Source organism: Sarcophilus harrisii, chromosome 1 (assembly GCF_902635505.1).
Source record: "Sarcophilus harrisii chromosome 1, mSarHar1.11, whole genome shotgun sequence".
NCBI classification, from domain to species: Eukaryota; Metazoa; Chordata; class Mammalia; order Dasyuromorphia; family Dasyuridae; genus Sarcophilus; species Sarcophilus harrisii.
In genome coordinates, this window is record NC_045426.1 from 197713748 (window position 1) to 197735000 (window position 21253).

Sequence of the window (21253 nt, forward strand, 5' to 3'; positions counted from 1 at the left end):
CATTCTCTCCCACACACATTGAGCTTACCATTCCTTATATAGATTATTAAGTTGCCTGCCTATGTACTTACAGACTAGCTTTTCCTCTTGCCAAGAATTGTATTCCTTCTTGTTCTCTGAATCCTTATTTTACTTAAAGGGTTAGCTCAGTTGTTACATTCTATATGAAATCTTTCTGTCCAGTGTTTTCCCCTCCAAATCATTTTATATTTATTTTTGGATATACCTTCATTAAGAATACACCAAATTCATGTAGAGATAATGCTTAAGGTTTTTTTTTTTTTTATGGAAGGGAATTGAAGTTCTCTCAATCACCTTTTTATGCTATTAACAAGATCTAAGATTTTTTTTTTCTAAATCTTAGGTATCTTCCCCTCCCTTAAATCACTTCTGTTTTAGTCTCTCAATGCCTTAACAACTGCATTATCTGAATTCTGATAAGGAGAAGGAATAAAGGTATTTATGTAGCATCCACTTTTTTTGGACACTATCCTAAGCATTTTTACAAATACTATGAATCTGTGAAGTAAGCGCCATTATTACCCTACTTTACAATTAAGGAAAATTAAAGCAAATAGGGTCAAGTGCCTTGTGTAGGATCACAACTATTAACTGTCTAAAACTGGTTTTGAACTTGGGACTTCCCTGATTCCATGCCTAGGATCTATTCACTGCACTACTGCTGACTCTAGAATGTTGTCCTGGTGAAAAAACTCTGGCAGGTGTCATAAAGCTGGAATAGCTTTGAATAAAAATCTGCTTTGATTGAGTTATTGAAGATCATAGCTCAATATGAAGAGGCTTACCCTAAGCAGGCTGGCTGCTAGATATATTCTTTGGCCATAATAGTCCATTAAATAGAAAAATGTAAAATGACTTTCAGTCCTATTCTTACGTGAGTAGAAGTGGTAGGCGGAATGGCAGAAAAAGGAAGGGAATTGTGTTAACAACCAGTGAGTCTGTCTGTCCTTGGAGGAAAAGAATCCTGTTAATGTTAACATAGTTTTTTTAAATGAAACTAGGAAACATGTAGAAACTACAGTTAAATGGAAGGATGGTTGGCAGGCTTTCATTTGGGAATTGAAGGAGCTGATATAATTAGTTTTGCCTAAAGGTTCCACCATTTCATGGGATATTGAGTCATGTGCTTTCTTTGCAGTGCTCAACAGAGTAACATTAGATATATTTTGGGTTATGTAATTTCATTTTTTAAGATGTTGAAAGGATGGAGAAAAGTTAAAGAAGAATTTAATTATACCTTCCAGACCATTCTTTCAGTATAGAGATTTCAAATGACAGAACTAGAAATAATGGAATTAACTTGCATAGAGTTAGAATTAAGTTTGATGAAGGGAAAACCTTAAAATTCAAACTTTTCAACAGTGGACAGGGCTGTCCCAAAACTTCATGAAAAGTATACAAGCAAAAAGTAGATGGCCACCTGTCAGATGTGTTACAAATATGTCCAGTACAGGGACAGGTAGGACTAGATGGCTTCTGGGATTGCTTTCAACTCTGAGACTATATAATTCTGTGAAGGTAAACATGCATTCTATATTGAAAGACAGTAAAAAATGTTGGAAAATAAGGTTTCATATTAAGAAATGAAAGAGACCTATATTCAGAAATCTCACCTATTATATAGTAAGTACTTCAAGAAGAGTTAAAAGATGCTTGTTTATAGCAATTACCATGTAGAATCACAAAAATGAAATTAATCATATCTTAATATACTAGAAATGACTTTCTACCACTGTAGGAGTAATTTCTGAGTCATCTATCAGATCATCAACTAAATAGGGCAGTATAAAATTGCAAGAAAGGCTGAGGATGAAAAAAAAAGTGCAGTTATAACAATTCTAACTTGACCCAATGAAATAAACATTTGATGTTGATGTAAATAAGAAAAATTGATTCTTATCAAATTTTCTTTGGAAGTATAACTAATGTGAAGCATTCAGCACAATGAGCAGGCTAAAAGGAATGGAACAGCCTAAAGCAACAAACATTTGACTTCTTTGCCAAGAGAGAGACATGGCCTCCAATGGATGCAGCAATTTAAAATACAGAATAATTGGGTAAGCTGTAAAGAGGGTGAAGATTGTGGGTAAATATCAAATGATAAATTCTCTAGTAAGCTTGCCTGGTGTCAGTGATTAGACCCAATCTCAAGATCAACATTAGATAAAAATGAAGGCAGACCAACAAACAGATGAAATATGAGATTTCTATACTTTAGCTTTTTTTCATCTTATATGACAGTGCTAATACTGGAATCTAACACCTCAATCCATCATAAGTTATACCAGATTAGATATAGATAAAAGAAATCTGTGCCAGTTTTTAAAGCATTGAAGGATTAGGTTTATTTATTTATTTCCCCCAAAATAATCTGACACACAAACAAGCATTTATTAAGTGCCTATTAGAGTACTGTATTAAATTCTGGGTATTAAAAAAAAAAAGGATGAAAATCCCTGCTCTCAAAGAACTTAGATTTTCAAGAAGAAAAGATACATGATTTGGAGAAATCATTGTATTATTACCCAAAAATTTGATCAAGAGAGTGTTATATGCATATTTTATAGTTATATTTCTGATTTTACAGAAATCTAAATAATTTCACTTTTAGAAGCCTTTGTCTCCCATTTTCCTGCCTTTTTACTGGCCATTCCATTATCCTTCAAAAATGCTATACTCCTTCATCACTGTAAAACCTTTTTGTGTGTATGTGTGTGTGTGAATGTTTTTTTTTTCTTTATTAAAGCTTTTTATTTTTCAAAGCACATGCATGGATAATTCTTCAATATTAGCCTTTGCAAAACTTTGTATTCCAGTTTTCCTCCCTCTTCCCCTACTCCCTCCCCTATATGGCAAGTAGTCTAATATATGTTAAACATGATAGAAATATATGTTAAATCTAATATAAGCATTCATATTTATACAATTATCTTGCCGCACAAGAAAAATCAAATCAAACCAGAAAAAAAGAAAGAAACAAAATGAAATGCAAGTAAACAACAACAGAAGGAGTGAAAATGCTATGTTGTGAACCACACTCAGTTTCCACAGTCCTCTCTCTACGTATAGATGGCTCTCTTCATCACAAAATCATTGAAACTGGTCTGAATCATCTTATTGTTGAAAAGAGCCATGTCCATCAGAATTGATCATCATATAATTTTGTTGCAGTGTATAATGATCTCCTGATTCTGTTCATTTCACTTAGCATCAGTTCATGTAACTCTCCCAAGACCTCTCTGAAATCATCATGTTGGTCCTTTCTTATAGAACAATAATATTCCATAATACTCATATACCAAAATTTATTCAGGGATTCTCCAGTTGAAGGAGAATCCACTCAGTTTCCAGTTTCTAGCCACTACAAAAAGGGCTTCCCCAAACATTTTTGCACATGTTCGTCCTTTTTCTTTCTTTATGATCTCTCTGGGATATAATCCCAATAGAAACACACTGCTGCGTTCAATAACTTTTTGATAACTTTTTGAGCATAGTTCCAAATTGCTCTTCAGAATGGTTGGATTCAATCACAGTTCCACTAACAATATGTCAGTGTCCCAGTTTTCCCATATCCTCTCCAAAATTCATCATTATCTTTTCCTGTCATCTTAGCCAATCTGATGATACACAGTGATACACACTGTAAAATCTTCATAAAAATTACCTATCAAGGGTATCTTATTAATATGAGGGAAAAAAAGAGGCATGTTTTTGGGGGAAATGAGGATGATAAATATTTGAGTTTATTTTATTTAGATCCATTCAGAACATATCTTTTCCTTTACTATATATCATTTATATCATTTATGACTACCAATTTTTTCTCCTCACCTGTCACCAGTTAGACATTCTGTTATCAGTGGAGGAAGAATCAAAACTATTGTGAGTCCTCAAAAGATTCTTGACTTTTACAGACAGTTTTCCACAACAGAACACATCTTCATAGTTATACAATTGATTGAAAAATGTAGCAAATATAGTATCCTACTAATTTACTTTTTGTTGATCCTAAAAAAACTTGACGTGGCTCTTTCAATAACATGTTTCATACAAATAAAATTATACAATATTCTTTGATAAGCTACAGATATAATGTTGTTTCTTAAGCACTTACTGTGTGCCAGATACTAAATTCAGATTGTTGATTGTACCAATTCCCAGAAAACTGAGAATCCACCACAACCTCTCATCCCCTTTTTGATGCTCAAAAAAAAAAAAAAAAGTTATCCATGTAGGAAAAGGGGAAGGAAATGTGCTTATTGTCCAGGTGTCATTGATAGTTTGTCAGTGTGATATGTGTATCTTTATCTTGGAAAGATATGGATATGATAAGTTGTGCCCAGGATAGAATTAGAAGAGGAAATTAGGATGGATTGCATTATGGAAATATGCAAGACTTTCAGCATCTCAAAGACACAAAGCCCCATCTTTTTAACATCTATATTTGCCTATTCGTGCTACATCATTAGGAACCACTAGAGTTTCTGGAGAATCCAATTTTTAAGTGACCTAAGAGAGAGCTGTGGTGGTCATAAGTAGACTACTGTACTGTTGGTGATGACTTCGTGTAAAAATTGGTGTCCAGAAAATATATGAATGAGAATTGGCCAATCATGTAACAGAAACAAGAAGTCCTGCTCATTGTACCTGTTCCCCATGCAACATTAAAAGACCTGGCATAAGGACTTCAAGATATTGGAGATGTATCTTCCCTTTGTCTTATAAAATGAAAAGACATTTTTGGCTATAGCTACTCATGAAGTTATAGAGAATCAATTTGGTGGGGGCAGCTAGGTAGCACAGTAGATAAGAGTATGATGGAATTAGGAGGACCTGTGTTCAAATCTAGCCTCATAACTTAGCTGTGTGACCTGGGTAAATTACTTAACCCCAATTTACCTCAAAAAAAAAAAAAAATTCTGACAGAATCAGTTAAGGGAGAATCCTATTCTGATGAAGTTGAAGATCTTTGAAATTCCTTCTCTATATAAAGAAATACATTTATAAGTAAAAAGCAATTCATCAAGCTATTCATGTTATGTCATTTGTTATATTTTTCTACTTGATTTTTCCCATTATTGTGACTTTTTTGCATATTTGTTGAGTTCGTTGTTCTTTATGTAATATTTTGCAAAAATCTGAAATTTATATTTTCTTTACTAGTAGAATCCTAAATTTGTCTTAAACTTAGTATCACTGCTACAGTATCACTAACATTTTATTAGATTCTTACTAATGTAAAATTTAGCAATAGAAAATTGTCTTTATTTGTGATTTGTGTGCTTTTTTGTTAATTATATGCTTCTTTTGTCAGTGGCATCCTGGGAATTGCCTCAGATGACTTCGGTATAAGTGTTGTAGACATAGAAACCAGAAGAACAGTCAGAGAATTTTTTGGACACCAAGGCCAGATAAATGACATGGTAACATTATTAGCTGGGACAAAAGTCACTTTTAATCAACTTTTAGTTTCCTTTTAAAAATGGAATATCCCTTAAAAGGGATATTTAACCTTTTAGATTAAAATTGTAAAAAAAAAAATAGACATTTGTGTAACTGTAGAATTAAGATCAGTTGTTTTCCAAGGGAGAAAATACTCCAAATAGTAATTTTTTATAGAATTTTAATTCTGGGCAAGTTTAAACCAAAAAACAAAAAAAAAAAAAAAAAAAAAAAAACACCGAACATGCTTTTGCTTCTCTGGAAATTGGTGCTATTCTTTTAATATTATAAAAGGATTAATTTTTTTTTTTTTTTTGCCTAAAATTTTTAAGTAATTTAGGAAAATTTTAAGGAAAACTGTATTTACTTGGGAAACAAAATGGACTTGCTGATGTATGAATGCCTCTCTTCCCCTCCTTCATCCCCCCTGAAATTCAGTCTAAAAATACTCTTGATACCTTTGACAGCAACATTTGTTCTCAATATCTGTATAAAAATACCAATATGTTGAGTATAGTAATTTATATTTTATCAGGGCCATTTTGTATCCTTTAGGTCATATCTCATAGACTTAGAGCATTTTTGTTTTTGTATTTCTAAGAATCTATAGTCTCTTGTATATGGTGCTATAGTGGATGCTTAATAAATGCTTGATGATTTAATTCTTAATAAATTCTTTGATCTTTTGAACTGTTTAGCACTTAAATAATTTTTTTAAAAAGCACTTACATATTTTATTTTGTTTAAAGGCTTTCAGTCCAGATGGTCGTTGGTTAATAAGTGGTTCAATGGATTGCTCAATTAGGATTTGGGACCTTCCATCTGGATGGTAAGTAAATTTGTAATAGCATTCTCAGCTTTGTATGAGTCCTTTTCGTCTGTGTATTAAGACACTATGAAAAGAGTCCTTGCTTTGGACCCTGGAATTAAATATTTAATAGATATCTCAGACAGGTTAATAAAGAAATTGTGCATGACTTTCAAATTATCCCTAAATGAGAATTCCACTACTTAGAGTATAGACCTGAGGATAGATTAGGAAATTAGATAAAAGATTATTTTCAAAAGTAACAAAATCCCTAGAAAGTGGAAAAAGAAAAGGTAGGAAGATAAGATAGAAGATGATAGCTTTTATCATTTACTATATCTCCAGGTTGACCCCTGCCCACTTTGGCCTCCTTTTTTCCATATTAAGAAGAGGGTTGAAGGGTGAGATTAATCTGAACACAGAAGCAGTTAGACTTTTAGGAAGGAAAACCCCAGTTTTCTTGTGATTGTCTTAAAAGATAGAAGTAACACATTTCACTTGAGGATATCACGAGACACACTTTCTAATACACATGTTGTTTGAAACATACTGCCAATTGTTAATGCTGTAAAGTTACCCATGTATATATCCTGTAAATAAAAGGCTATTAAAAAAAAAAAAGAAAGAAACATACTGCCAAAAAAACAATTACTAATGAAGTTGACGTAGGTAGAATTTTGTTCATAACTGGAAACTACTTACTTTCCAGGTTTCAGATAAGCCTTTATTATAATGCTGGGTCTGAAGTGAAGGAGACTCTTCTTCTGGTGTCAGTACTTGATGTATGACCTGGGGCAGGTCACTTAACCTGGTTTGCTTCATTTTCTCACATGCAAAATAAGCTAGAGAAGGAAATGGCAGATCACTGGTATCTTTGCCAAGAAATCCCCAGGCGGGGTTACAGATACAGCAGCAACTAGAGAAGTGTGCTCTGTTGGTCATCTCCTGTTGCCTTGACACTGTGCTATGGGGAAAAGTTGATTTGATTTTTTTTTTTTTTTGCCTAGTTTATTGCAGTTGCTATAATGTTGGCTATTCAGTTAATGAGAAATTCTAATATCTTTAATACATATCATAGTGAACTTTTATTTGAAACAGTTTGAGTATTAAAAACAAACACACAAATTTGTGATTTAGCTTTTTTTGCTAGTATAAGGATGGTGTGATAGGGCTCTGATCTGACCATTTTTCAACTTCCATACTGTTCTATAATTAAGTACTTTTACAAGACCAGAAAATCTTCTTTTAAATGACTATTAGAATTCCATTTGGCTTGTTGCATAGTACAAATATTGATATTAAAATGTTAAGTAATTTGCCATATAATCTTTGTTTATGAACCAGTTCTGCCTTGTCTCCCTGATGCATGCAAGATAGAGGTACCATTGTACAGAAAGAGCCTTAGGCTGTTTTGAAAGAAGAGTTGGGTGCAAGTCCTCATATTGGCAGGGTAACCCTGGACCACTTGTTATTAACTCTTCAGTACTTCTGTCCTCTAAGAAAGTAAGCTGTAAAATAGGCATAAAGGCGCAGCTAGGTAGTATGAGAGGAGAATGTGGTGGACTGGGAGTCAGGAAAACCTGACTCCAAATTCTGCCTCCTAAGGATTCCTCTCCAACCAGAAGGAAGGAAGTATCCTTTTCAAATTTGGTCATGCTTGTAGAATGATGAGTTTCTAGAGATAATGAAATCCAAGAATGGGAATGGGTGTTCAAGCTGGGTGGGAATGGTAAGATGAATTCTCTAGCCATCCTCCTTAAATGGTAGAGGATTAGGAACTCTTCAGTGTCTGACCTTCAGTCTCTCTTGCAATAAGAAATCATATCCCTATATTCACACCCCTTATCTAGTTAATTTTAATTGGTAATTTAGCCTCCAAGAAATGAGAACTGAATGTTTACATGTAAATTAATATAGTTAAGTGCTGATAATGACCAGGGTCACCAAGGGGTTCAGAGTGAAATCTTAATTCTATCCCTCCATTAAGCAGAGTCTAAGAGAAAATTAACTCCATTATGTTGAGATGTAAATGGGATAAAAAGCTTAGGCTCCTCTAGATGCTTGAAAATTGTAAAATGTTCTTTTTTGTCTTTCTTTTAAATAATTTTTCCCGTTTCTAGCCTTATAGATTGTTTCTTAGTGGATTCAGCACCTCTCAGTCTTACTATGTCTCCCACTGGAGACTTTCTGGCCACTTCCCATGTGGATAATCTTGGAATTTATCTGTGGTAAGTGCTTTATATTTTTTTCCAGCAAAAAAAAAAAAAAAATATAGCTGCTCAAATTATCTTAATGGCTTTAATCTCTCTAGTAGAAGTGCTCAATTTTTTCATACTTAAATGAAGAAAAACATATTGAAAATGACTTCAAGAGTACTAGTAAAATACCATTAATGTACTTTATAAGGCTTATTTTGTAAAAAGTCATTACCTTAGTGTATTCTCTAAGATACAGTTGTCCTAACATATTTTTATTGTAGCCAGTATTAGTTTAATATTTTAGATTTGATTATCCACTTATGTTAGGTATTTATAAAAGTTTTCATAGGTTCTAGAGGGAGAGAGAAAATCATCATGCTTATTAAATTGAAATAATTAAGAAAAAAATTCTTATGTATTTTAATTGGAACTAGAAAATGCTAACTTTGGTACATGCATGCTGAAGTCAGTAATTTGATTCTGAAAATTCATTTTATGTCTGTTAACTGACTTCTAGATTTTCTAAAACCATTGAACGTGGAAATAGAAGTGAGCATACTAAAGAAACTAGTTCAGCAAACTTTGTTTTATAGAAGAAAGAATCCAGAGAAGTCAGAGACCTCTATGACCTTATGGTCATAGAGTGAAAACAAGAATGAAAACCAAGGCATTTGGGCTTCAGGTTCCAGTTTTCATTCTACTATGCCATACTGCCTCTTTTTTTCACATATTTGATAGTAAACCTAAGATGTTTCTGAAGTTCCAGGTCGAATCCTATTATAATGAATTTTACAAGTATTTTGTATTCTTATTTCACATTGTCATTCATTTGCTGAAGTTGAAATCACTAGAGCTGAGTTCAAATTATGATTCTGCTGCCTGTGTGACTTTAGGCAAATTATTTGCTTTCTGGAGCTCAGTTTTCCCATTTGTGAGATGAAGTGTTTGAAATAAATTACAGTCTCCTCCAGCTCTAGATAAATTATCCTATAAGCCTTTGAAATCTTGACTTATATCTTGCACTTATAGGGGTGGTAATTTTTTTCAAACTCCATTAGTCTGAATTATGAGATAGAGATTAATCTTCATTCCATTGCCAAGGAATTGCTAAAATTAGGCTTATCCACTCAGCTTTTTAAACCTTAGAAGTTCCAATATTGATTTAACAATTTTAGAAATGTAGAGAAAATTATTTACCCCTTGCACAAAAAGATTTACCTGAAAGGTTACACTTTTTAAAAGGATTTGTAGGATTGGGGAATATAGCAAATGTTTTATTAGGTTATGGGCTTTTTTTTAAACTTTGACTTTTCCAAGTGTTGTATTAAAGCAAGGTATATTATATATTAGGATATTTTCAAGTAAACAATCTAAATATCTTAATCTTTCTTAGTTACTGAATAATCTCAATCTGAAGCTATAGAAAATAGAGGGATGTACCATTTATATGTTAGTCTGAGCAGATTGTTTCTGTGAACTTTAAATATATTTACTTGTATTGTTTTGAATTTTTAGGTCTAATGTCTCCCTGTATTCACTTGTTTCATTACGACCACTTTCAGCAGATTATGTTCCTTCTGTTGTAATGCTTCCTGGTACCTGCCACAACCAAGGTAATTACAAAATACTGGGTTCTTTTTGGAGGTGGATGGGAAAGGGTAAGGTTGAGTATTAATATAATGATTACAAGATAACTGTTATTAAACATACAACTTAGTGTGTGGGATAACTGACCATATTTGACCTTCATGTTAAGAAAGTATTAACCTGTGAAAGCAATTTTAATTTTAATATTTTAACAAATTTAGTTGGGCAGATTTGAGTGCCTTCTCATGCATCATCATTATATTGAGAAATCAGTGGCTAAAACCAGTGACCTTCTACTTAATCTTTATTTGAATATTTACAGTTGTTAGGTGCCCTGAAAACAAGAAATGTGGTGGAGTTTCAATGTTATTTGAGTTTAAAATAAGGGTAATGCCATCAGGTACTGAAATATAAGCAAGTAGATAAAGAAGTTTAGGAAGTCTTTTCCTTTTGGGAAATAGCCTTAATTGAAAAACATCTCATAGGAGAGATGAGCTTAGAATAAAGATTTGAGAAGGTGAGAAGATGGTCATTTTAGCATATAGAAAGAGGAAAAAATTTTAATATGTTTAGATATAGTAGAAGGGGGTGGGAAGTAAAATAGGACATATAAAGCATTCAAAGACTTCAGTAGTAGAAATATACTTGCTATATAGACATATTTAAATCTTGCCCAAAAAGTATGTGTGTATATCAAATATCATAATGTTATATTTAATGATCTCAAACTTAACATTTTTAAGCATAGTTTAAAAGGATTTAAATCAACCACATACTTGTAATTAATTGTGTTGCATATCTGTATATGTCTATTTTACTGAGAATTCTTTTTTTAAAGAAGTAGAACTCTCGGAAGAAATTGAAGGACCAGTTGATGAAATGATAGTTTATGATTCACCAGAACAACTCAATGAGCAGCTGATAACTCTGTCACTACTACCTGAATCAAGGTGGAAAAACCTTCTCAATCTTGCAGTTATTAAGGTAATAACAGAATTATCTCAAATTCTGGGGTCCTAAACTTTACAGAAAGGATAATTTTGACCATTAGTAATTAGGAAAAATACTTTTTAATTTAAGAATCTTCTCTTATTTTGTGGTCAAGGACTTCTTGGGCAGTGGCTATATAAAGTAAAGGAAAAAGATGTGAAGAGATAAAAAAAAAAAAGTCACATTATAATGGGTTTGATTAATGTTTCTAATCCTAACTTGAGATTCCTTAGTTATCTAATCTTAAAATCAAATATTTAGTTATTTTTTTTGTAGCTTTTTTTTCAAATGAATTCAATAAAGAAAATTACTGTATTTATTTTGGGAAGGTTACAGTCTGTAACAAAAAGTACTTCTCTGTGGTACTTGCACAACAGAAAGGGGAGAATGAAAGAATTCTCATAGACCTGCCATCAAGCATGAGTTTTTCTTCTTTGCTAAACCTTTTTTTTTATCATCAACAAACATTTACTTTGTTGTCTTTTCAAAGCATTGTTCTAGCACATGTTTATTTCTTAACATTTATGTACAACAGAACTTGTATGTAGTCCACTCTACATCTTCTACCATCTTCTCCAACAGATTGATTCCTCAATTGTTCTCTGCCTCTAATCTTTTCTCAAGATTCCTAGCAAAAAGTTGCTTAACTTGAAATACCTCAGTGACTTAGTAGATAGAGTGCTGAGCCTAGAGTCAGGAAGACCTGAATTTAAATCTAGTTTCAGGCACTTAATAGCCTTGTGACTTGGGCAAGTAACTTAATTTCTACCTCAATTTCCTCAACCATAAAATGAGGATGATTATAGCACTTGCTTCCCAGGGATGGTTTGAGGATCAAATGAGATAGTAGTACAGGGCTTGACAAAGGCTTGTTCCTTTTCCTAATACCTACCTGCTGCTCCCATTTTCTCTTTTCTTGCCACTTGCCATCTGTTTGTGATTTTTTAATCTCAACTCTGAACTAAAATTGTTCTTTCCATGTTATTATTGATCTCTTAATTGACAAATCTGGTGGTCTTCTCTCAGTCCTTATCTTCCCTGATCTCTCTGAGAGCATTTGACGTCCTAAATCCTCTCTATTCTTTTTGTTTTCAAAACACTCTCCTCTCTTGGTTCTCTTCCCTCCCTGTGAGACTGTTTCTCATGATCATTTTTGGATTCATCATCCATATTAATCAAACAAGTACTTATTAAGCACCAAGTAAGTGCCAGGCACTATATTGTTTGCTGGGAATACAAATATAATACATGAGGCAATCATAAGGAATTTAGATTTTAACAAGAAAGGTGACACACTCCTCCCCCACACATATACTCTTTCTCTCACTCAATAGTAAGAGAATAGTTACAGATAAATACGAAGTCACAAACAACAAGGTGATTTAAGTGAGAGCACAATAGCATTTGGAAAAAGGGGCTAATAGAGTGAGAATGTTGCTCTTGAGCTGTACCTTAAAAGAAGATTGGACGTTTGTAAGATGGAGGTGAAAAAGAGCTAGAATCCAGGCAGGGGAACTAGCCAGCTCAGAAACATAAAGAATGGAGGTAAATGTTGTCTGTGAACAGAGATCCTAAAATACAAGAGGGAAAGTGAGTGATAGAGATGGGAAGATAAATTTGGAGCAATTTGTGAAGGACTTTAAAAGCTAAAGAGAAAGGTTTATATTTAATCACAGAATCCATAGAGAATCGCCATAATAGATTGAGGAGAGGAGAAGAAACACCGGTCATATCTTAAAAGAAATCACTTTGGCAGCAGCATGTGGGTTATGTCTTAATGCAGGGAGGCTAATTATCAAGCCATGGTAATGATCTAAAGAAGATGTGAATAGGGCCTGAAGCAAAATTGTAACTCAGTAGAGGAGTCAGGGTCAAGAGATATTTTGAATGTAGAAATGACAATTTAATTGCATGCATGAAGTAAGGGAGTATGAGGAATTGGGTTGAAGGTAGTGTTGAGTTTACAAATCTGGCTGCTGTGAAGGGATGGTGTTGCCTTTTTTGGAAATAGGAAAACTTGGTAGATTTAGCAAGGAAAAATGGTGAGTTGTATTTTGGACATAAGGAATTTAACATCTTGGACATCTAATTTAAAATGTCTAATAAACAATAGGTGATGCAGGACTGAAGCTCAGGGGAAAGAATGAAGCTTGATAAATAATATATATATTTGTGAGCCATTTGCTTAAAGATAATACTTTAATCCATGGGAGCTGATGAGGTCACCAGAAAAGAAAGTGTAGAAAAGAGGACCTGTGACAGAGCCTTAAAATGTCCACAATAAGGGCAGATGACCCAGATGATGAACCAACAAAGGAGACTGAGAAGAAGCAATTAGGCAGGTAAAAGAATCACAAGCAGAGAACGGTGTCTTGGAAACTCAAAGTGCATCTATGAGATATAGCATATAGATTAAGAATTAGGATTGAGAAGGACCATCAATATTGGCAAGTAAAAAATTCATTGGTAACTGAAAAGAACAGCTTTAGTTGAGTGGTGATGGTGCAAAGGTTAGAAAATAAGTGAAAAGAGGAGGATTAGGAGACTGCTAGTGCAGATAATTTTTTCTAAGATTTTGTCTGTGAAAGAGAAGAGAGTTATAATAATAGTTTGAGGGGATGTTAAATTCTAATGAAGGTTTTTTTTAAGGGTGGGGAGATTTGGCCACATTTTAAGTCAGAAGGGAAAAAATTAGTAGACAATGGGAGGTTGAATTTGGGAGAGAGATGATGGAGTTTGTGATTTGTTGGAGAAAGCAGGAGATGGATTTGCATCCTATTCCTAGAAATACATTTCCATCTCTAAAATGATTGGCCTCAACAACATAAGCCCCTTTATTTTTAGGAAGACATGATTTTGGGGGGGAGAAATAGTCTTTTAGCCTCAATTTTCTCATTAAAGGAAGAGGCAAGGTTCTCAGCTATACCCTCGATATGTGCATACATAGCCCCATCTTTCTCATTTTTTTTGTTCACACCCTCTCTCATGTAACCTTTGCTCCCTCAAGTTTAATTATCTCTATACAGGTGACTTAATGCATACATCTCACCACATGTAGTTTCTGAGTTTCAGTACCATGTCCTCAACTTTCTATTGGCCATTTCAAACTAAATTTCCCAAAGAATCTGAACATTAACTTGACCAAAAAAACTTTTATCTTTTCCCTCTTTCTTTCAGACTTCCCTTTTTCTCTCAAGTAAATTATCATCTTTCTGGTCATTTGTGTTCGTATCTCCCAGTCATCTTCTATTCCTTATTTTTACTTAGCCCACATATACAGTCTATTGCTATCCCATTTATCCCTTTTTTTTTCCCTCCACAAAACCATCATCCTAGTTCAGACATGTTTCATTTCTTTCCTGACTATAAAAATACCTTCCCAACCATCTTATTGCTTTATATCTCCTCTCCTGTCTCCTTCATATATCTACTAGAAAGTCATGGTGACCCTACCTTTCCACTTTGATTATAAATTGCTCACCTCCACGCCCATCAAATGAACTGCAGTCAAATTGGCCTGTTTCTCATATAGAAGCCTCTGTCTCCCATTTTTCTGCCTTTTTACTGGTTATCTTATAATCCTTCAAAAATGCTATATTCCCTTGTCACTTCTGTCTCAAAGAGTTCCTCACTTCCTTCAAGACTAAGGAAATACCACTTTCTACATGAAGTTTTTCCTGATTGTCAACTTCTAGTGCTCTCCTTCCTTGCATTACTTTGTGTACCATACATGTACACATTATTTCCCTTATATAATTTAAGCTTTTTAAGAACAAAAACTTTGTTTTGTATCTCTAACATTGTCAGGCATGTATAGCCATTTAATAAATGTTTGCTAATTGACTGGTTTGCATACACAAATCTTAACAATTAGTAACTGCCTTCTCTTAATACTAAGCATGGATAGCTTAAACTTTTTTTCAGTTGCTTAAAATATAGTTAATTTCACTTGTATTGATTCTGGATTTCAAGAATCTTCTCTAACTTAAAAAAAATTGTTAATAATCATGTTAAAGTTTTAAACAACCCATATCCCATCCCCTTTGATGTTCCCTATTATTGGGCCCTTAGAAAAAAGGACATATTATGTAAATTTTTAAAATAATCACACATCTCATCAAATTATTCATAACAGATTTGGTCAGAATTAATTATTTTAATGAGATAATTCTGCATAACAGATGCTTCCTTTGGATCTCATATTATTGTCTCGTGTCCTGCTTCTACTATACCCAAGAAGAGTGATTTTAAGTACTCTGGCTCCTTAATTTTATAATTAAGAAAACTTAGGTGAAGTTATTTGAACAAAGCAAGTAAAGCCCAAACTAGAACCCAATCTGATTCCTAGTTTTATGCTCTTTCTTTCAGTCTTTTCAGTCTGCAGCTCTTAAAACTTACACATTTTCTTCTTTTTTGAAAAAAAAAACATTTAGAGCAGTAAAAGTTTTAACAGAGAGAAAGGGAATTATCATGTGTTAGATATGGTGAAATAACTGATATGAATTCGTTGAATGATTTTTCACAAAAAATGAAAAGATTTGAAAACTACCTAGTTAGTGTTATGACTATGGACAAGTTCAATTGCTTTAGGCAATTCTTTCAGACAGTCTGATCTGGGCTAGTAAAAGAGTATACACCAGTGACATCTTAGATCCTTGACATATTGAGGTATATTTCATTTGAAAATGTGGTATTTTATTTTTTACTTATTCAGTATTGATAAAGAAGTGCTAAAATATTTTGTTGAAAGTGAAAATTCATTTATAAATATTGCATATGTGTATTTTTTGCTGCCTGGGGAGAGAAGTAAGCAAGGGAAGGAGAAAAAAATTTGTAACAAAATCTTGCAAAAAATGACTATTGAAAATTATCTTTACATGTATTTAGAAAAACAAAATACTGTTGAGAAAAAAAAGTTTTTGTTTTATGAGAATCTTTTTGTCTTCATATTTTTCTTTTATCAGAAAAAGAATAAACCAAAAGAACCTCCCAAAGTGCCAAAGTCAGCACCATTTTTTATACCTACAGTTCCTGGCCTTATACCAAAATACCTTTCTTCTGAAGAAGATGTGAATGCCCAACAGGTAAGATCACAGATTCAAAGTTCTAAGGATATATTCTTCTTCCTTTCCTACCCCTGCCCCTTTAATATTAGTTGGGGTGGGAAAAGAGAATGAATATCCCTTTCCTCCCCATTACATGTCAAAGCATTGGACTATCAGACTTCATTTTTAAAGTGTGTAATTTTGCTGTTTTTAATTCAAGTCTAAAGTGATCAACCTTGGAATTTTGGCTCAAAAATCTGACTTCTGTCTGAAACTTGAAGAAGGGCTGAATAATAATGAATGTAAGTAAAAATCTGAAATTTTCCATCCCTATTTTAAACTCTGGAATATATAAACAAGAGATAATGGAGTATTTATAGCTAGTTCATTAGTTGTCATTTATATTTGCTAATGTTGTTGTTCAGTCTTTTAGTACTGTCTGACTTTCTAACCCCGTGGATTTATCCATGGTGTTTTTTCTTCGCAAAAATACTGTAGTGATTTTACCATTTCCTTTTCCAGTTTGTCTCCATTTTTCAGATAGGAACTGAGGCATATAGGGACTAAATGACTTACTTAGGGTCATGTAGTTAGTGTCTGAGGCCAGATTTGAATTCAACATGTTCTATTTACTAAGCCACCTGACTAGTAGTAGCATCTAAAAATAGTTCCCAAAAAAGCAGACCTAAAAAACCAATGAGCTGGGTAGTTTTTTAAACTTAGTTATGTATTCAGTTTAATTTTAATTCATTTTTCCAAGTTTTTGTACCAATGTTGGGTGTACAGCTTGGTCCTATTTTGTACCAATGTTGGTATTTTGTTTTGGTGAGAGAGAATTCATACTGGACTTGTGATATTTTTATTTATTAAATGACATTGTCAAACAGTTAAATTTGACTTCTTATAATATGTAATTTGATACCTTCTGTCTACTCTGGTTCACTTTAATAGATTTTTTTTTTTCAGAAGCAAACTTTGAACAGTATCTTTTCACATTTGGATTTTTTAAATTCATTGTGTTTTTCTTCTATTTTCCCCTTAAAACTTTTTTTTGTAATTTTAATTGACAGTATTTTTTCTGTTAATCTGTCCCTCCTACTTTTCCTGCCCCCATTTAAGCCAAATCCCTCCACCACCACCACCACCACCCCCCAAAAAAAAAAATCTTTCAAAACATAACTGGATAGCTTGGCAAAATAAACAGTTATGTTAGACATTGCCAAAAGCAACTCTTTCGGAATTTTCATCTCTTCTCTCTTAGGAGATGAGTAAATGACCTGTTGAATTTTCAGTCTTTTAGACTGATTGTTTTTTCATTATGTTGATCAAAAGTTTTAAGATCTTTCAAGTTTTTCTCTATGGTGTTATAATGTTCTATTAGTTATGCATTTGAGTTTGTATCAGTTCATAAAATACTTTCCAGTTTCTTCTGAAATTATCTATTTCATCTTTTTTTCAGTGATACAATAGTAGTCCATTACATTCATATCACAATTTGTTCCTCAGTAGGAAGAATTCTTACAGGTATTACAAATATTTTTTGTATATGTAGATCCATTTCCCTTTTTAAAAAATTTTGTTGAGTTTTTATATTACAAACATTTACAAATTACCCCCAACTCTATGAGAAGTTTCTTGTAAAATGTAAAACAATTAAGGTAAAACTGACCTCATTTCAACACAGCATTCCACATCTATAGCATCCTCCCCTTTCTGTTTTCAATGAACAGATCTAATTTTTTCCACTTCTCATCACTATTACAGCCTCTCAGTCTCTCAACCTACTCACTTTCCCTTGACTGCTACCCCGTTCCATCTAAGGCACACACAAAAATGGTCGTTGATCTTGCCATCATGCACAGATGTTCCATCTCCATGTTTAAGAATTCCAGAATTCTCCTATTTGACTACAGCAAGGGTCCTCAAACTTTTTAAATAGGGAGCCATTTCACTGTCCCTCAGACTGTTGGAGGGCCAGACTATAGTAAAAATAAAAACTTTGTTTTGTGGGCCTTTAAATAAAGAAACTTCATAGCCCTGGGTGAGGGGGATAAACATCTTCAGCTGCCGCATCTGGCCCGCGGGCCGTAGTTTGAGGACCCCTGGACTACAGTATTGGCCTTCATTGCTGCTGGGCAATCTAACTATACCTACTTTATCAACTTACTGTCCCAATATCCACATTAATTCTTCCAAGCCTTTTCTTCACCCTCCAAATTTCAATTGTTTCAGCTGAGAATTTTCCCTAATCTTTTATATAAAAAATTGAGGCCATTTGCTATGAGTTCTCTTTTCTTCTCCTTGTCTTCACTTGAAGACTGCAACCTCTCTTCTCCCCACTTCTGTATCATAAAATGAGGTGGTTGTCTTCTTTACCAAGGTGAAGCCCTCTGCTTGTTCAAGAGGTCCTCATATTCCATCCTGTCTCCTAACAATTGTCCTGTCTGTCATCCCCATGCCTCCATTTATTTTCAGCCTCTCTCTGTCTTCTGGTTCATTCTCAGGTGTCTATGAACATGTTCGGGTCTCTCTCATATGAAAAATGGGAAATATCCATTCTCACTATCATCTTATATCTCTTTTGCCCTTATAGCTAATCTCCTAGAAAAGGAGATTTGCAATAGGTACTTTTTCTCCTGGCTTTCTTCTTAATCCTATGTAAGCTAGCCTCTGACCTATAGTTGCTAAATCCCCTTTCTTAATTCTCATTCTCTTTGACCTTTCCATAGCCTTTGACAGTTGATCACTCTGTTTTCCTTGATCAGATTTGTCTGCTGCACTTTTTAGAATTTTGTAAAAAGAGGTTTGATGGGGATTGTACTTCTTTCTTTTACTTCCAGATAGTCAGAGACTTTTAAAGTTATTCACAATACTATATCCTCAGAATGTTTTTTGGCCTAGAAGTTACTTCTCTTATTTGCAAAAACAAATTACAAATGATAGATTATATAAAAAGTCCTTTTAATAAATAATAGATCACTTTGGTTCTAATGATATACTTCTTTCCTATTACAGGTAGCTGCAACTAGTAACTGATTTTTTTTTTTTTCTTAAAAACACAGATGAATCTCCACTTAATATTCTTAAGGAATTGGGCCCTTCAGCTATTGAAATAGAGCTAAGAAGCTTATCTCCCGACTGTGGTGGCTCTATACAGCTCATGCAGAGTTTCTTGAAAATGATTGGAGCAATGTTAATCACAAAGCGTGATTTTGAATTGGCCCAGGCGTATCTAGCTCTATTCTTAAAGGTAATTATAGCATTTATGAGAAGAAAGCTTTTTTTTCATAATACTTATGAATACTTGTGAAATATGGAGGCTTCTCCTGAATAAGATATAGCAATCTAGACTTCCTCCTTCATCTCTGTTCCTAAGCAATTAAATTTTGTTAATTTTTCTTACATGAGTAAATATGTCAACATTTTACAACAAATCTAATCCACCTTCTTTGTTCTGTATAGCCATTGATTGGTGAGATTGAGTTCTAGGTAGCTACAAAGTTGTTGGAACTAGCATAAAGCTCCTTTTTAGAAGATTATATTTCAGTCAACATTCATAAGGTTTCTTTTAATAGTAGAATGAGAACAAGGAAATGTGTTTTTCATCACAAACTACTTCACTGTAGAAAATAGCAGTTTCCCTGAGAATATTAATTTCTTCTCTTTTTACTTATTGAAGGGGCAGATATATACATATATGTGTGTACATGTACCTACATTCCCATATCAGATGATAGGGCTTTGTAAACTTTAAAGCACTTTATGAATGCTAGTTTTTAATGTACTTTTTAGCTAAGAAAGGTTAGAACTGCTATAAGACTTTTGGAAGGTCTGTTAATAAATAAATAATATTCCATATTTGATTCCATTTAACTATTTCTTTAAAATGTAACTGGTCTGTAAACACTACTTAAATTAGAAGTTTAGAAAAGGGAAAGGAATAAAACAGTAAATAAAAATAAATTAAAATAGTTCTTATCTGTTATTACAGCCCTTATTCCCATTACTTTTAAAAAGTTTATACCCATAAACTATATGTATATACATATTGTTTCCCCTATTAGTACATATATACTCCTTGGTGGCAGGGACTATTTCATTTTTGTCTTTTAATCTTCCTGCAGCTAGCTCTGTATTTAGCTTATAATGAATGCTTAACCACTGTTTGTTGATTGTCTAAGGTACTTTGTGATAGAATAGAAGTTTGAGTTTGACCTCTTAGCCTGCGGAATTCTTACACTGTCAACCTCACTTCAGTTGTAAAAATAGAATATAATGATAATTACTAAACTATGAAGATGTCCAAAGGACAAAAATTAGCGTTAATAAAGGAGAGGGGAAAGCCTATTCTCACTGGAGGAAAAAGTGTGTAACTACTCTAAGCATTAGGAAAAATGTTAAGCATTAAGAAAACATTTAGATTTACTTGGAGTCTCTGTAAAAAGTAAAAGATTAAATGAGAAATGTCATTTTCTAAAGCTCACACAATTTAATTTTAACTTATGAACATTTACTTTTTCAGTTGCATCTTAAAATTCTTCCTTCAGAGCCAGTCCTTCTAGAAGAAATGACCACATTGTCTTCACAATTAGAAGAAACCTGGATACATCTGCAATCTCTCTTCAATCAAAGCCTATGTGTTTTAAATTTTATAAAAAGTGCTTTGTTGTGAAAGACTTATTTCTTATTCCTGCTAAATTTAAAAACTCCAAAATCTACAATTTTGCAAGGAAGACGTGACACAAGAAGATTTGTAATTGTTTTAAACACGAACTTAAGTTCCTTTTTACCTTATTGATGCTTTACTATTTCATTGTATAGTAAAGAAAAGAAGTGCTTATGATATTGACTGGATTTTACAGTCTCTGATTTTTCAGTTGTGATAAAGATAATTTCCTTCACTTAAAAACATATTGTGTATTTGTTTTATATCTCTATAAATTCCTCAGTTCATTTTCTAGTACCTTTCATTCTTTATTTTCCTGCTATTACATGGCTTATTTATGATAACCCAATCTTCATCTCTTTAGTGTCTCTTATATGCGATGCTGTTAGAATCAGACCAAATCTGTGATTTGGAAACTTTCAATGAAGATGTTTCCTCTACCACTTCTGATGAGCATCTTCTGTGCTGCTCATTTCAGCTACCCAGGCAGCTCTTT

The 21253-nt window shown here is 33.2% G+C and overlaps 1 protein-coding gene across 2 annotated transcripts in view; it reads left to right on the forward strand.

Annotated features, from left to right (window-relative positions):
• Positions 1 to 20992, forward strand: part of WDR36 (WD repeat domain 36) — a 55821-nt gene extending 34829 nt beyond the window's left edge. Inside the window, exons 15-23 of one of the 2 annotated variants that reach the window (XM_031968395.1) lie at positions 5336 to 5444; positions 6213 to 6292; positions 8392 to 8499; positions 9985 to 10082; positions 10895 to 11040; positions 16011 to 16130; positions 16312 to 16393; positions 19154 to 19341; positions 20614 to 20992. In XM_031968395.1, coding sequence (XP_031824255.1) covers positions 5336 to 5444; positions 6213 to 6292; positions 8392 to 8499; positions 9985 to 10082; positions 10895 to 11040; positions 16011 to 16130; positions 16312 to 16393; positions 19154 to 19341; positions 20614 to 20763 — 1081 coding nt within the window. In that variant the 3' untranslated portion in view covers positions 20764 to 20992. The remainder of the gene's footprint in view (positions 1 to 5335; positions 5445 to 6212; positions 6293 to 8391; positions 8500 to 9984; positions 10083 to 10894; positions 11041 to 16010; positions 16131 to 16311; positions 16394 to 19153; positions 19342 to 20613) is intronic. The other variant, XM_031968400.1, reaches the window with a different exon arrangement.
• The last annotated feature ends 261 nt before the right edge of the window (positions 20993 to 21253 follow it).